Source organism: Sus scrofa, chromosome 17 (assembly GCF_054392235.1).
Source record: "Sus scrofa isolate SSC_HxYL_T2T_F1_AM1 chromosome 17, Sscrofa_HxYL_maternal_Yorkshire_Landrace_v2.0, whole genome shotgun sequence".
Taxonomy (NCBI): domain Eukaryota; kingdom Metazoa; phylum Chordata; class Mammalia; order Artiodactyla; family Suidae; genus Sus; species Sus scrofa.
This window is the reverse complement of record NC_139399.1, coordinates 64,704,776-64,721,153: the sequence shown is the minus strand read 5'-3', so window position 1 is coordinate 64,721,153 and position 16,378 is coordinate 64,704,776. Positions and strand designations below refer to the sequence as shown.

Here is a 16,378-nt window from a genome sequence, read left to right as displayed (position 1 = left end):
TGAACGAGGGGCTTGAGTTTCCCGTTTCCTATCTGATCCCGCCATGATTTTTCTGAATGAAGGCTGTGGGTGTTTTGCTGCAGTCTATTCATGTTAACATCTTCAGGCAAACGAGTCTCCTACGTGCACAGATATTGCGAGAGTTGATATTCTAGGAAACTCAGTGGTTGGTTTTCGCAACATTCCACAGACGGAAAGTTGAAACTGCCAGAATTCAAGAGAACCAGGTCAGGGAGCCTCTAATAAGGTAACTTCCCTCCCTTGACCAAGGTGTCGCTGAGAACAGTAGTTTGAATTGTCTTTTCAGAACCTAGGGAGTCTGAATACTTCCACAGCTCCCAGGAAATATGCAGCAAGGCAGGCTGCTTTTGCGTACTGAACAGGTTTGGGTATTTTCCGCTGTTTTCACGTGGACTTTCAGCCATCCAGGCTCCTTGGGTGGTAGTACTTGGTCCCTGGGCCCTCGATACCGGACTTATAGAAAGTCCAACCAAACTCCAGACCCAGAATGTTCAAAACACAAAAGGCCTCGCAGAAATTTCAGACTGAGCTGTTGTAAAATCATCTGATTATCTGGCAGACTTTAACCTCACGAAAGTAACAAAAGAGCTCCTCTGGTCAAAGCAGAATTTCATAGATTGTCAACAAATTCATCTTCACACCCGAAGGAAGGGATAATTCATGGAGGACTGGGCTTCTCCAGCTGCAATAATTAGTGATAATTCAGCTTAACAGCCTGAACTTTGATCCCAAGGTTAAAAGGGAAAAGGAATCAGAGCAGGACTTGAAGCAAAGGATGCAAAGGAAAGGGTGGAGAGGCTGGGTGCAGACACAGTAATCGAGAAAGGCCAGGGTAGGAAATGACGCCCCAGGCTGGCCCTCCCTGTGGGGGCGCAGCCTGGAGGGGAAGAGGAAATTGGCCAGAAAATGACTGGGCAAGAGGCTTCAGAGATGAAAACACCCACTAAAGGAGTAGGAGGGCACAGGTCAAACTCCAGAAAAAGGACAAAAACATGAGACCTACAGAAGCACCGAATGTTCTGAAGGTTGCTGTTCATACCCACTTGGTCACTTTTGAAGCTCTTGACCCTTGGCCCCAGTCTAGTTACTGTTTTAGTTCTTCACACCTATTGTGCAAGTGCTGATTCCACCACGTGACTCGCTTCTGCCGGTTCTCATCACGGTGGCTGTTCCCTACACTCAACGTGAACACACGACTCTTAGACTTTTCTCTGGGACGAGGACTCACGGCAGCCCGGGGTTCAGATGTGCCCCTTCCACGGAGAACGGGTGCTGGCCTGTCTGGCACACGTGGCCTCTACCACCTGGAGTTGCTTTCGATTCTCAGTTTGCTTTTCTCTAAACCACACAGGTGGTGTGACCGGCTCCAAGCTTGCTCGGGGCACATGGCTCGTAGACGGGATTCTTGAAAACCCTCCCCTGTGCCAACACCCGGGAACCTTCCCTGCACATCTAAGCCAGCGGCTGTAGGGGTAGGTAAGCTCTTTCTGAGGCGGCGTTTTTGCCAAGTTCATCCTTTTGCGGAGGGGAGTGGGCACCTTTTGGGTTCTGTGTCTTCATCAAAGTGCCCACCCTGCGAAGGCTCAGACATCTTTCGGTTACAAGGGACTGACACACGTCCTTGGTGCAACCGGCAGCCCCATCACTGTTAATCCTCTGGATTTGTGCTCTTCGGTGGGGTTTGCCTCAGGAACCCACTTTCTTCCTAGCTCAGCTATCTACCTAGTGATGAAAAACAAATTCTAACCAGGAGTGTGCTGAAAGGGTTCTGACTACATAGCCTGCTGTTTTTCCAGAAGTAGAAGTTGTCACCCAGCCCTGATTCTGTTTATTTTTTTTAAACATTTTTTTTTGTTAGGGCTGCACCTGTGGCATATGGTGATTCCCAGGCTAGGGGTCTAATCGGAGCTACAGCTGCCGGCCTACATCACAGCCACAGCAACGCAGGATCCACGCTGCGTCTGTGACCTATACCACAGCTCACGGCAACACCGGATCCTTAACCCACTGAGCAAGGCCAGGGATGGAACCCACAGCCTCATGGTTCCTAGTTGGATTCGTTTCCACTGCGCCACGATGGGACCTCCCAATTCTGTTTCCATTACGATGTGTTTTTTAAAAAGGAGCTTCACTGATGGACGTGAATGTTGGGGATGATTTTGATTAAGCTCTTTAATCACAGAAAGGGAAGCAACAGCCCAGGAGAGAAATGACTTGCCTTAACTGAGACTTGCTCTCCCAACATCTCCTTTCCTAAGGGAAACCAAAGCCTACCTTAAGGCAAAAGGTATATTTCTCTGAATGACCTAAAAAATGGAATTATAGGAGTTCCTGCTGTGGCTCAGCAAAAACATACCCAACTAATATCCATGAGGATGCAGGTTCAATCCCTGGCCTCACTCAGTGGGTTAAGAATCTGGCATTGCTGTGGCTGTGGTGTAGGCCCCCAGGCTGGGAAAGTGACATATGCCTCAGGTGTGGCCCTAAATTTAAAAAGACCAAAAAAAAAAAGGACTTATACTTAAAATTTAACATTCATAGAGAAGAGCAAAGACACACAGCTAAGGATGATTAAACTACAAAAATTTAGCTTCTAGAACAAAGCACTAAAGCAACAGTGTGAAAAGTAATCAGCCCAAAGTCATAACTGCTGCTTGAAAGCTTATGTTCAAATACAAAAACATTCAAGGCAAGCTCCAAAAAACAAACAAAAAATAGCTTTAAATTATCATTATATACAAAATGTTTATTTTAGAAATCACATATATTTAAAAAAATAACATTAGCAGGAGTTCCTGTCGTGGCTCAGTGGTGACAAACCCAACTATCCATGAGGACAGAGGTTCGATCCCTGGCCTCACTCAGCGGGTTAAGGATCTGGTGTAGCCATGAGCCGTGGTATAGGTCGAAAATGTGGCTTGGATCCCGCATTGCTGTGGCTGTGGTGTAAGTAGGCCGGCAGCTACAGCTCTCATTAGATCCCTAGCCTGGAACCTCCATATGCCAAGGGTGCGGCCCTAAAAAGACAATTAAAAGAAAAACCCAGCAGTTCTAAGTTTTCATCCTGAGGGATTATCACTCCCCATCTGATGTGATGTCAGGGTGTAGCTGGTATAATTAAAGATGTGAGGGAACCAAGTCCAAGTAATATCCCTGGTATTCACACCAGTTTGAAACATTTATGTGATTTTTAAAAGAAAAAAAATTGTAAAAGAAGCGTATTTTGGAAACACACAGCAGCACCTTGATCCTGTAAACAGAAGTACTGAAACTACAGATCCAATATTGAGGCTATTCCAAAAGCTGGAAAAAGTGGGCATTATGACTTCAATTCATAAGCAATTAAAAAGGTCCCATGGAATTTGAACCAGGAGTGAAGTGTGGTCATTTCAGGCAAAAACATTAAATCTCTGCTCTACAGTTTCTTAGACTGGAAGCAAAAGCTGGAAGAAGTGACTAGTTTTGGTTGGTAATGTTTTGGATAGAACTGGTTATCCCTGTTCCTGTTCAGCAGGTCTCTTTGAGTCTTAAAAGCAGCACCCTCAGATGGCCATGCTCAAATACTGGCGAATCAGGACACAAAATAAATTTAAACTCACTAGGGACCAAAAATACAGCTCTTTGGAAACCAGATCTAAAATGCTGTGACTTAACATGTTAAGAATGCTTGGGGTGCTCCCTTTATGGTTTAACGGTTAATGAGCCTGACTAGGATCTATGAGGATGAGGATTTGATCCCTGGACTTGATCAGTGGGTTAAGGATCCGGCGTAGCTGTGAGCTGTGGTGTAGGCCAGCGGCTGCACCTCCGATTTGACCCCCAGCCTGGGAACTTCCATATGCCGCAGGTGCAGCCCTAAAAAGCAAAGGAAAAAAAAAAAAAAAAAAGACTGCTTAAAATGGTTTTATAGACCAAAGAGCTAAAATGATCCTTAAGGATGATGTCTAAAGCAGAATTTTTATGGAATAAACTTCAGAAGACTATAAAATTCCTATAACATAAAACAATTAATCTATTTGATATCTTCATCAAATGATCCCAGATTATATTTCTAGGTACTCCGACCCAGACCATGAGGTATTTGCATTGGGAACTAAAGTAAAACCAAAGTTTATCTCTGTTTAGAGCTCTCTGACTTTTTAGCTAGAGTTGAATCTAAAGAAATACTGTCGCTGCCTAAAAAGTTTCCAGGTCAAGAAAACTTGTTATTAGTTGGTTAACTGCAAAAATCTTGAGAACACAGCTCCTGTGTAGATCGGCCCGAGCAGTTACGGTTCATGCTGAAAGGAACTGAAAAATAAGATTTAAAATTACTTAAGAACAAAGTCAATCGATAGTAATCATTCATGAAGACAAGTGGCAGTGGGATCACCTGACTTTGATTAGACAGGATAAATTCTCAGTGTTCCCCATCGAGTGGTAGTCATCTTCTCAGAAATACATTTACCAAGACAAGCACTGCAGGAGGTCTGATGGGAGGCGGCCACTAATGCCACCAAAGGGAAAAAGGTGCTTACACTGACGTTGCAGATCTGAGCTTTATTATCAGAATGTGTCAGAATACTGTCAGAATTTTAAGATAGAATTGATGGATTTTTCTAAAGCGGTTTTAATGTGGCACAAAACTCTTGATTCTCAGAGCTGCATATGCCTACTTATCTGCCCAGGTGTATTTTGAAAGGAAGCACACAAAGGGGATGTAGAACAGGCAGGAAAGGTGACAAATTATCCCAATGACAAGTCCTCATGGCAGATCCACTTGAGTCTAGTACACACTTTAATACCCTATCCTTCTTCAAATGATCAAGAGAGTCAAGAGAAACGGCTAGTCCTGTATTTACAAAACCGATGAAAATCACACTGGAATAATCAGTGAATGCAGAACAACTGCACAGATCTGTTTCCAACTTTTTCCACCATGATTCTCCATCAAGGTAAAAAAAGATTCTTTTGTACAAATTCCAGACGCACGTACAGGTGGCGGCACAACCGCCGAAGATGGTACAACGACTTACTACTGAGCTGGTGACGGGCCCGGGGAAGGAGGGGCAGAGGCCTCAGGGAAGGCCCTGCTAACGCGGGCAGCTCAGGTGGCCCTAGTCCGTGGTCGACCTCCGGTACCAAAACCGCGCCCGGAAGTCGTCGCTGCAGGTCATGAAGCCGGGGTTGGTGGGCGAGTGCACGATGCAGCGCACGATGTTGTTGTGGCCCAGGGAGAGCAGGTTCCGGCGCTCGGCCGTCCGCGAGTCCCAGCAGCAGAGGCTGATGGTCCTTTCGTCCGGCAGCAGCACGTAGTCCTCCGTGTGGTTGAACACGGCCTGCGTCCGGTGCACCTGCCGTCCGCTCAAGCCAGCGCCTACGCAGAGACCGAGAGGTTAAGGGTCCGGGCGCCAGGGCTACCTTCCCAAGTTCACACCTTAGACCCCCTCGACTGTCCTACTTTTGCTATTAGTTCTGGAGATGTTAAATACAGCATTTTAAAATTGCTGAAAGTCATACACATTTATTGTATACTTTTGGAAGCCATAAAAAGTATGAGAAAGAAAATCACCTCTGGGCCCCACCCACCCACCTACTGTACCTGTTGGCATTCTAATGTATTTCTAGGCATAAAAACACCTTAAAAGAGAAAAGAATACAAATGTGGTGTCGCATGACCTCTCCCTTCTCTACCCTCGTTCAACTTCAGGTTGGGTGCATCTCCCCATGTCTTACTGGCTGCAAAGCACCCCACCCTTTGAAAGCACCATCACCTAATGATTCTTTTCCTGCTAAGCGTGCTTAGTTTGTACCCAGCAGTAATACTGTGATGAACACTCTTTGCACAGAACACCTTATTTCTTCAGGATTAAATTCCTAGAATTAGAATCACTGAGATGTATGAACATCCACGCTCCCAAAGGAAGCTTTATGTTTTACAACCATGAATTAAAAAAAAAACACATTTTAGAAGTTTCCATTGTGGCTCAGTGGTAACAAACCTGACTGGGATTCACGAGGAGGGGATGCGGGTTCCATCTCTGGCCCCGATCAGGGGTTAAGGATCCTGCGCTGCTGTGAGTTGTGGTGCAGGTCAAAGACGTGGCTCGGATCCTGCGTTGCTGTGCTGTGGTGTAGGCCAGTGGCTGTAGCTCCGGTTCAACCCATAGCCTGGGAACGTCCATATGCCGAGGGTGCAAGCCTAAAAAGCAAAACAAAAAACAAACAAAACCCCACACCTACCATCGTCCATGTTTAAAGTATTAAAAAAGAAATGCCTGATAATTTTACACCCTCTGATTACATTTTAATGAACGCCTTTTCCATGTATCTCTGCATGCCATACACTCATTTGTAAACTACACCAATCAGGGCACACAGCATATGCTGTTTTATTCAGCAGTATGTGGCAGAGATCTACGGAGAGGGAATCCAGCTTAACAGATAGAAACACAAACTTGGGTGTCAGACCTGGGCTCAGTGCTTACTGTGATGTCACCTTGAACAAACGACTTCACATCCTCAGGCCTTAATTTTCTCTATTCCACCAAGATAACTACAGCACTTGCCCACGAGGTGTCGTGGGGATTATAATGAGGGGAGATGACCCCCCATGCAGCGGAAGTGTTCAACAAACATCACTGAGTACTTAGCCTTATTATTTTTTCGAGTATTTACTTTTAAAGGCTAGATGCCGGTGAAAGGATCCCTAACAATTTCCTCAGCGCTCCTTCTGGACGTTCATCGTGCACCTCACTTTCCACTACTCTAGATGATGAGGTGGTGGATCTCTTACTTTCATTTTCTGGCTGCACACACAGCACTGGAAATTCTCTGACCAGGGATCAAAACCCGTGCCACAGTGGTGACCCGAGTCACAGCAATGACAACCCCGGATCCTTAACCCGCCACGAGAGAACTCTGGGAGGGATGTCTTTTTATGTGTGTGTGTGTGTGGATGCTTGCCCAAGAGTCTTTTTAGGCTGAGTTTTTTTTTTTTTTTTCTTCTTTTTTTAGGGCCCCAACTATGGCATTTGGAAATTCCCAGGCTAGGGGTTGAACCTGCACCCTCATGGATACTAGGTGGGTTCTTGGTCTGTTAAGCCACAATGGGAACTCTTAGACTGGGTTTTTTTTTTTTTTTTTTTGGTCTTTTTGTCTTTTTTGTTGTTGTTGTTGTTGCTATTTCTTGGGCCGCTCCCGTGGCATATGGAGGTTCCCAGGCTAGGGGTTGAATCGGAGCTGTAGCCACTGGCCTACGCCACAGCAACGCGGGATCCGAGCCGCGTCTGCAACCTACACCACAGCTCACGGCAACGCTGGATCGTTAACCCACTGAGCAAGGGCAGGGACCGAACCCGCAACCTCATGGTTCCTAGTCGGATTCGTTAACCACTGCGCCAGGACGGGAACTCCTAGACTGGGTTTCTAAGAGCAGACGTAGCAAGTCAAAAATACATATGTTTAAAATTTTGATATACGATGGCAAGCTGCCCTTCAGAAATATTTTACCAATCGACTCCTAACAATGCAATTTCCTAAAATGTTTATCAATACGAGGTAATATTAGTCTTTTAAATTCCTGAAAACTGGTAACCAAAAAAGATACTTTCACTTTAATTTCTTAGCTTATAATGAGGTTGGTCATTGTTTCTTGGGCTCACTGACCAGCGTCTGACATGTTTAGTATATATGGCGTGAATACTTTCTCCCTAGTCCAGCATTTCAATACTATAAACAGTATCTTAAATTAACTTTTAACATCAAAAATTCTAATGTTTACTTGATAGTTGTCACTTTTCCTTATTTCAAGAGGCCTTTGAATTCTAACGAAACATTAAAACTGGAAAAGCAGATCTAAACATGCTCACATAAGTCTTAAACTGTGAATTAGAAAAAAAGGAATTTCCCAATTCTCCAGCAAAACAAACCTAATCCGCCACATAATCATAAACCGTCCCATAACATTTATAAAACAAAAATGACTCTTCCCCAGACCTGCCAGCTGTACCATCTATACCAGAAGCCGAGACAGGGCAGGAAGCAAACTGTGTTACAGAGACAACCCTAAGACAGGTCATGCTGCACCCTAGTGGCTCAGATGACACTAACACTTCAATTTGCTTCTCTAAAATGCGAATTTATTAACACTCCAGTGGAGTCCCTTACAACAACGTTGTTTTCTTGTGAGTTTTAAAGTTCTGGTTATGGTGAGTGTAGGAACATCTCACAACAGAGGAAACTAGCTGAGGTTTCCTACCAAACAGTCTTTGCTGCTGTAAAAGGAACTGAAGTATGAAACACAATATTTAGCACTATCAAATAACTACACTTGAACACCGACTACTCATGATGGGGTAACAGATCTCCTGAAGAGCTCGCTGGTACAACGGCTGTAATTAGAGACCACTGTGCACTCATGAGAAGCAGACTGACTTCTTTTTGTCTTTCTGTCTCAAGGGCCCACTGTGCACCCGGGTTCAGGATACCGTGCTCTCCCCTGGGGGCCGCCTCTCCTCCCTCAGGAATGAGGCTTCTCTTGGGACGGCTTTCATGTTTTTGTGGGAAACGGGCAGGCCACTGGTCTACCAACGGACCCCCGAATTCTCAGGTATTCCGTGCACGCAATCAGATCTAGTTTTAGCTGTGGCATGTTGAGAAGAGCCAAGTTAAGAAACGGTGGTGCTATTTCCAACTCTGCCTCTTATTTGATTCACAGACGTATTGTGAGGAGCTCTTGAGGATCCAAAAGAGCGTTCCAGAAACTAAAATGCTACAGAACCGTGAGGTAACACCAGCTTCTCACATACCTGTGTATCTGACCAGCGTTCGTCCTGTTGATATTTCCCAAAGTTTAGCTACAGAGTCTTTTCCACTTGACAGGATGTATTTAGAATTTTTAGAAAAAATGGCAGAACAAACTTCAGCACCGTCATGTGCTTTCTCGAAAGTTGTGATGCATCGATTTGAAACGCCATCCCATAATTTGATGCAGCCGTCCTTGCTACCAGTCACGTACATATTGGCGCTAGGATTGTAATTAACGGAACATATAGCATCGGTGTGTTGATCTTGAGGATTGCAAGAGACAAAACACTGAAAGGTGTTGATGTCATAAAGCCGAAGAGTAGGATGCTGAGTCCCAACAAGTATAAAGTCTCCGGAGGGATGGAAAGAGATGGAACGTAACATTTCAGCTTCCTGTGAGGAAAGAGACATTAAGGGACCAAGTGGTGAACAGGTCAACCTAGAGAAATTGTGGAAAATACCTGGCTGATACAAAGAACCAAAAAACAATCAGGTAGTACATGGGTATGAGAAGAACAAGGAACTTTCTGGAATACATCAAAGTATCATTTGAACAAAGACTTCCAAAATTATTTACTGGTGAGATTGCTCCGAAGACCAGAGAAGTGAGCTCCATTATTTACAAATAAACAGTGGGTAAACTCAGAGGGGAGTATTATCAATCTATGAAACACTCACATATGATTAATGAATAAACATAAACACAACTTGTATACAAGTATAAGAATAGCTTCTTTTTTTTGTGCTGTGGTTCCAAATACGGAGTAAAAAATTTAAGGATTTTTTTTTTTTTTTTTTGGTCTTTTCTAGGGCTGCACCCGCGGCATATGGAGGTTCCTGGGCTAGGAGTCTAATGGGAGCTGTAGCCGCCGGCCCACACAACCACAGCAATTCGGGATCCCAGCTGAGTCTGCGACCTACACCACAGCTCACAGCAACACCGGATCCTTAAACAACAGGAACTCCAAAAATTTAAGGAATTATTAAAAAGTAGAAGCCACTACCAAAACATTAGTATACCTGAACTGTATATTCAAAATAGGGCACCGAATGTTGCTTTCCCAGCAAACATCGATAGTTTCAACTGAGGAATTTTTGTAATTCCTGGAAGGTACACTTTAGAGAAGGTGGTGGTGGTTCGTCTCTAAAGAGTCACTTTAAAGAGTGACGTGGACTCTGATCTGTGACCAGCAGCTGTTCGGGTTGCAGGGGAAGTGGGCACAGGACAGCATGTGCACTGTGCCACTCCAGGCAGGCACTGCGTCCCTGCCGCCGTCCTCTTGTTTTACAGAATGAGAACTGAGACTACTTTTTTTAATGACCACACCTGTGGTACATGTAAGTTCCTGGAACCCGAGCCACAGCTGCAGGCAACTCTGGGTCCTTTAACCCCCCGCGCCAGGCTGGCAACCAAATGCATGCCACTGCATCGACGTGAGCCGCTGCAGTCGGGTTCTTAATCCACTGTGCCGCAGCAGGACTTCAAGACTACTTTTAAAGAGATGAGCCGCACGGTAGCTCACTGTATTTATGAAGGGGAAAAAAAGCACAAAGCTCCTTTCCAAACACTCCTAACCTGAATGTATTTGAAGGCTCTTTTTGCAGATGGTTTGGAATAATCGAATAATTTAAGAGTGTAATCCCTTGAACCAGAAGCAAGGATCTGTTCTGTTGGGTGGAAAGCGAGACATGTGACTTCATCCACGTGGTCATAGAGAGTTCGGATCACTGGGTGGTTTTCCATGTTCTGCTGTGCGGTCTCGTTCATCATGACCTAGGTCAGCAAGGAGAGAAGAGAGGCTCAAAGGGCAGAACCTGTCCGACTCAAAGCACAGCCTACCGCTCCGCTCAGGAAAGCTGCTTTAAACTGTGCCCTCCTTCTCCCAAGCATGAACTACCAAAGGAAAACGGCAAGAATACTCCTGCGATTTTTACCTCTATTGGCATGGCACTTTTGGCCAACATTCTTTCCGTGTCAAGTATTTTTATGGAAGCATCAGCAGATCCAGTAGCTATTAACTGCCCATCTCTACTATAGGTAGCTACACGACATGGTCCTTTGTGGGATGTGACATAGCATGTCTCGTACTCTGAGGCCTCTGGGGACATAGTCTGGACGTCTGCATCAAACTCCAGGTCAATTCCTGTGCCAGGGGCGACTGTATCTGACCGACCAATTGCATACTGAACCGCAGTGTCATCGTTTTCCATTCCTGAAAAGAATAACAATTAAAGGTGGGGAACAAAAAGGTTATTTTAAAAGGGCAAGACCAAGGTCTGGATCTGAACTGGGAAAGGTGCTTGCCAATGTCAACTTACTATTTCTTGGAACGGCGTGACATCTAATACTGTACAAACTCATGTACATTGACCTGACGGCACACACAGAGACAATGCTGTCAGGCATATGGGCTGTGGCAGGTTAGGCTCCAACAGCAAAGGCATCTATCTAGACAGCTACATCCACAATTTTCTACTTTAACCACACTACAGAAACTCAAAAGAAGCAGTTCTGTAGTTGTCCATTTCTTCCCATCCTGAATTTTAATACTTTTAGTGTTGAGAACTGTTAGTAGGAGCTCTGAAATTCATTAGGTCAGATATATTGTTAGCATTAATACAGTGAAACATTTTTGAAAGTTGAGGGTTTTTTCTTGGTCTTTTTGCCATTTCTTGGGCTGCTCCTGCGGCATATGGAGGTTCCCAGGCCAGGGGTCGAATTGGAGCTGTAGCCACCAGCCTACGCCAGAGCCACAGCCAACGCCAGAGCCACAGCAACGCGGGATCCAAGCCGTGTCTGCAGCCTACACCACAGCTCACAGCAATGCCAGATCCTTAACCCACTGAGCAAGGCCAGGGATTGAACCCACAACCTCACGGTTCCTAGTCGGATTCGTTAACCAATGCGCCACAATGGGAACTCCGAAAGTTGAGCTTTAAGTACACTGAAGTTTATCAAGAATACGCATTTTAAGTTTAAAAATAACTCGGCATATAAACAGTGTTTATTAGCATAGGAAAAATTAGAAATACAAACAAAAAATAAAAAATAACCTTGTTTATCAGAGGTAATTACTGTTTTATCATGGTGGCAGGAATTCTTCTGGACCTTCCTCCATGTACACAACTGTTTCATTTCTTGAAACAAAAAATCATGGAGTTCCTCCTGTAGTACAGCAGGTTAAGGATCCAACCTTGCCTCTGTGGTGGTGCAGGTTTGTCTGATCCCCGGCCTGGCACCATGGGTTAAAAGGATCCGGCATTGTGTAGCTGAGGCTCAGATTCGATCCCTGGCCCGGGAACTTCCACGTGTCACAGGTGTGGCCATAAAAAAGGCAAACCAACCAAAAAACCTCATACTATGTAACGCAGTGTGACCTAACTTGGTCATTTAATCATACAAAATAAACACCTAGCCAGTGTAATAAATGTGATCTACAACATGTTGTTGGGTCCAATTTTACCGATACAAGAACATTTATGACCAATTTACATCGCTGGACATTTCTGTGGAATTGATTTTATCTCCTCAGGCAGATTCTCACAATTTACATTGCCAAGGCAAAAGGTGTAAACATGTCGGACGATTCTCTACTCCATCTAGTGCTTTCTATGACCCAGGCAAGCACCAGGATATACTGCTACACAAGAAGAAGTTCAAGGCCTTTATCAAATGTGCAGTCTTTTGAGGGGAGGTGCTACAGATGGCGGGAAACAATGAAGAAAACCTCAGGCAGTGATTCAGTCACGAAGGAAACGGGAGTGTTGTTTTAGAGCAACGGGGGAAGTACCGGGAAGATACCTGGGTTATTTTAGAAGAGAAGAAGAGGCATCTGAGGTGACCACTTGAGCTGAGCCTTCAACCAAGTCCGTAACAATGGCAGAAAGCTCCAGATGATTCGTATACCGATCCTTTGCCCAGAACCGGCTGGACACCATCACAATCTGGATCTCTGCCTACTCCTTCACCCTCTAGCACTGGTGGAAAACATCTGAAACCTTGTCACGGACACAAGGAACTTGCACGCACGAGTTACCTAGTTTGATGAGATGCAGGAGCTGCTCTGAGGGTGCACAGACAGACTGAGGCTTGATTTCGTTGATGAGGCCATTAGCAATGCTGATGTAGCCATCATAGAGCAGCTGGCTGATGATCAGCTTGTAGAGCTGCTGACGGTCCTTCAAACCCACTTTGGTTCTGTACATCTTAGAGAGGAAGACAGTTTCCCTGCCAGCTGCAAGAGAGAAGGCAAGCGGATGATGAAGGGCAGAGGCACTGGGCTATCACAGAAGCAACACAGGAATCTGGTCAGACCTTCAGGGCTGAAACCCCAGCTCTATCAGCTGCGTTTATTCGGTCCACAGCCCTGTTTCTCTGGGAGCAGGTTCACAGCTGTTAAATAGGTTCGTGAAGGTTCAACAAGATGGTGCATGCAGAGCATGGAGCGCAGCGGCACGAAGAAACTGTTCAAATCCTGTTAGCCAATATTTACAGTGAGACCTCTCTTCTTCAACTTTTCTTTTCTGCCAAACTACCCACCTGTGATTTTTATTCTTTACTGCTATCCCAGAACCTTCCATTTCTTCTGTTAATAAAACACTGGCTCATATTTGCAATGGGAAAGACAGCTGGTATCGTCAGATGTCTAGACACTACTGCCTGCACCAGCTGAGCTGTTAGGTTTACTTATGTTCATTCTTAACATATGTTTTAAGGCAACTAAGCTTGTTAAATTCTATGATTTCCTTAGGCAGTAAATCAAAACATGAGAGCTAAAAAGCTACTGTGCTATGAAAATGAAATCAAGTTGAACGCTTCGGAAAGATTCAAAGATCAATGGCTTAATAAAATACTGGCAGAGCTCCCGTCGTGGTGCAGTGGTTAATGAATCCGACTAGGAACCATGGGGTTGCGGGTTCGATCCCTGGCCTTGCTCAGTGGGTTAAGGATTGGGCGTTGCTGTGAGCTGTAGGTGTAGGTCGCAGATAAAATACTGGCAAATGGGATATGGTGAAACAACTATAAAAGGAAAAATGTGAAGGGCTATGCACTCAGGCTGATTTATAAGGGCTCAAGTTTTCCCTTGTCTTAGAGAAAAAAACTAGATGCTGGTTTTCGGTTTGTGCAAAAACAAAAACAAACTCCAAATGGTGGACATGATTAGATAACTTGATTATAAAAATCAATGTCTGTACATAAATGTACGTCTGTACAGATGCCGGAAGGCTGCCGGGGCAAACAGCAATAAAGAATAAAAGTCAAAAAAAAGGGGGGGGGGTTCCCATCGTGGCGCAGTGGTTAACAAATCCGACTAGGAACCATGAGGTTGCGGGTTCGGTCCCTGCCCTTGCTCAGTGGGTTAACGATCCGGCGTTGCCGTGAGCTGTGGTATAGGTTGCAGACGTGGCTCGGATCTCGCGTTGCTGTGACTCCGGCGTAGGCCAGTGGCTACAGCTCCGATTGGACCCCTAGCCTGGGAACCTTCATATGCCGCAGGAGCGGCCCAAAGAAATAGCAAAAAGACAAAAAAAAAAAAAAAAAAAGAATAAAAGTCATGGAGAAGAGACTTGTGGTTGCCGAGGGGGAGGGGGTGGGGTGGACTGGGAGCTTGGGGTTAATCCATGCAAACTATTGCCTTTGGAATGGATTAGCAATGAGATCCTGCTGTGTAGCACTGGGAACTATGTCTAGTCACTTACGATGGAGCATGATAATGTGAGAAAAAAGAATGTATACATGTATGTGTAACTGGGTCACCATGCTGTATGGGAGAAAAAAAAATTGTATTGGGGAAATAACAACAACAACAAAAAGTCAAAGGCAGATAGGTAGCTGTGGCAGAGGAGAAAACTGGAAGGCAGAAGCACAGGAGAGATGACTATGAAAAAGGGCAGTGAGTGGGCAGCTAACACTGGTATCTACTGGTATTGTTGTACCTCACAGGGGTGACTGCAAGTGGGAGGTGTTGTGGGGAACAGTGTTTTTTAACTACACACTGCCCCCTGGAGAATTACTGAGGCTAATGATAATAAGAAGAGCTAACATTTATTGAGTTTTTTTTTTTTTTACCATGTTTCCTCTCAATTAATCCTCAACACCCTATAAAGGAGGTTCAGTAATCCTGTTTACAGGTGAGGAGGGGCAATAGCTTGGCCAAGGTCTACTGCCCAAGGAACGTGAATTAGAATGCAGGTGATTTGACTCTAGAGACTGTGCTGTTTCCACTGCCTGTAGTGCTCCTTAAAAACTTAATGAACCAGTAAAAATCCATTAGACATTTAATACAGTAATACACATGTTGTAAGCAACTAATATGCATTACCTTGTTCAGTCCTCATCAAATCTCATTTTAGAGGTAGGCAACCTGAGGCCCAGAGAGATTAACTTAACCCAGGACCCAAGAGCTTGTAAATGGCAGAACCTGAACCTTAAACTAATCTATTTGAGCCCAGAGCCTGAGTTCTTACTGTGCTGCACTGATGAGTGTTAATACCAACAGCTAACATTTACTAAGCAATTGCCAAACACCACGCTAAACTCTTAAGATATATTTAAAGTATACGGAGAAAAAACAAATTATATATATACACACACATATATACATACACCCACTAGGACACAACATTGATGATCAAACTGGCTCAAAAAGGTTAGGAAACACTGCAAACAGAATGCTGCTGCGAAACTCGTCCAAGGTTAAAGTGGCCACTGGGATTGCCCACACCAGAGCCCAGAGCTTGAGCACTATTCCATCCTGTATCTCCACTTAAGCCAGGAGCATCAGGAGGCGTACCAAAAGGTTAAAATAAGAAAGACAGGACAAGCCCTGCTTCCCAACTCCCAAAGAACGTTCGCTCGCTGGGCGAGTAAGTGCCTAATTACCATCCCCAGTTTGCAGGTGAAGGGGCTGCGGCCAGAGGATAGGAAGAGGCCCACCCAGGACTGGTCGTACCTGGAGTTGGAAGGAGCACCGCGGCGAGAACACAGACGCCCCCCTCACCGTACGTTCCGCTATCACCCGGACCTAAAGGCCAACTGGGGATGGAGAGAGAGTGAGAGCGAGGCCTTTGAAGAGGAGGAGCAAATGCAGCCTTAGCCTGGCAACTCAGGGCACAGGCCGCATCGCTCACCGTCGACCCTTCCCGCCTCGCCCCTTCCTGTGGTCTCCCAAAGGGCCCAGCCGACCGCACCAGCCACTCTCCGCGAAACCCGGGCCCCCCATACCCGCTCTCTCCGGTCTCCCGCTCTCTCCTAGAAAAATGGAGACGCGAATCCTGCCCAATCGATCGCTCCGCGTGCACGTGCACTGCGCACGCGCAAAGGGCGTCGCGCCGAGCGCTGCGCTATCGATCGAACCCACTCGTTCCTGCCCTTCTCGCCATCTTACTCACGGGCGTGTTCGGGAGGTTCGTTCACCTCCTCAGACTTTATCTCCTACGCGGGGGCCCTGACGCCAAAGCCCTGCTGTCTCACCGATAAATGTCAGACCAGGAGAGCCCTGTGGGCTCTCGAACGGCCTCGGATGTGGCGGGCCGTTGGCTCCACCACTTCCGGGGCCTCACGGAGGAA

The 16,378-nt window shown here is 45.6% G+C and overlaps 1 protein-coding gene across 4 annotated transcripts; it reads right to left on the bottom strand.

The window, feature by feature from the left end:
• Positions 1–2,746: 2,746 nt before the first annotated feature.
• On the bottom strand, positions 2,747–16,371 carry CSTF1 (cleavage stimulation factor subunit 1). Of its 4 annotated transcripts, none has more exons than XM_021077196.2 (7): positions 16,201–16,371; positions 15,762–15,844; positions 12,611–13,043; positions 10,744–11,021; positions 10,385–10,582; positions 8,811–9,201; positions 2,747–5,377 (listed from the first exon to the last, which is right to left on the bottom strand). In XM_021077196.2, the coding sequence occupies exons 4-7, from the start codon at positions 11,017–11,019 to the stop codon at positions 5,118–5,120; spliced, it is 1,125 nt and encodes a 374-aa protein (XP_020932855.1). In that variant the 5' UTR covers positions 11,020–11,021; positions 12,611–13,043; positions 15,762–15,844; positions 16,201–16,371; the 3' UTR covers positions 2,747–5,117. The 4 variants fall into 4 exon arrangements, with proteins under 4 accessions (XP_020932855.1, XP_005673086.1, XP_005673087.1 ...); XM_005673029.4 differs by having other exon boundaries at positions 12,846–13,043; XM_005673030.4 differs by lacking the exon at positions 16,201–16,371 and adding an exon at positions 16,034–16,085.
• Positions 16,372–16,378: the final 7 nt, after the last annotated feature.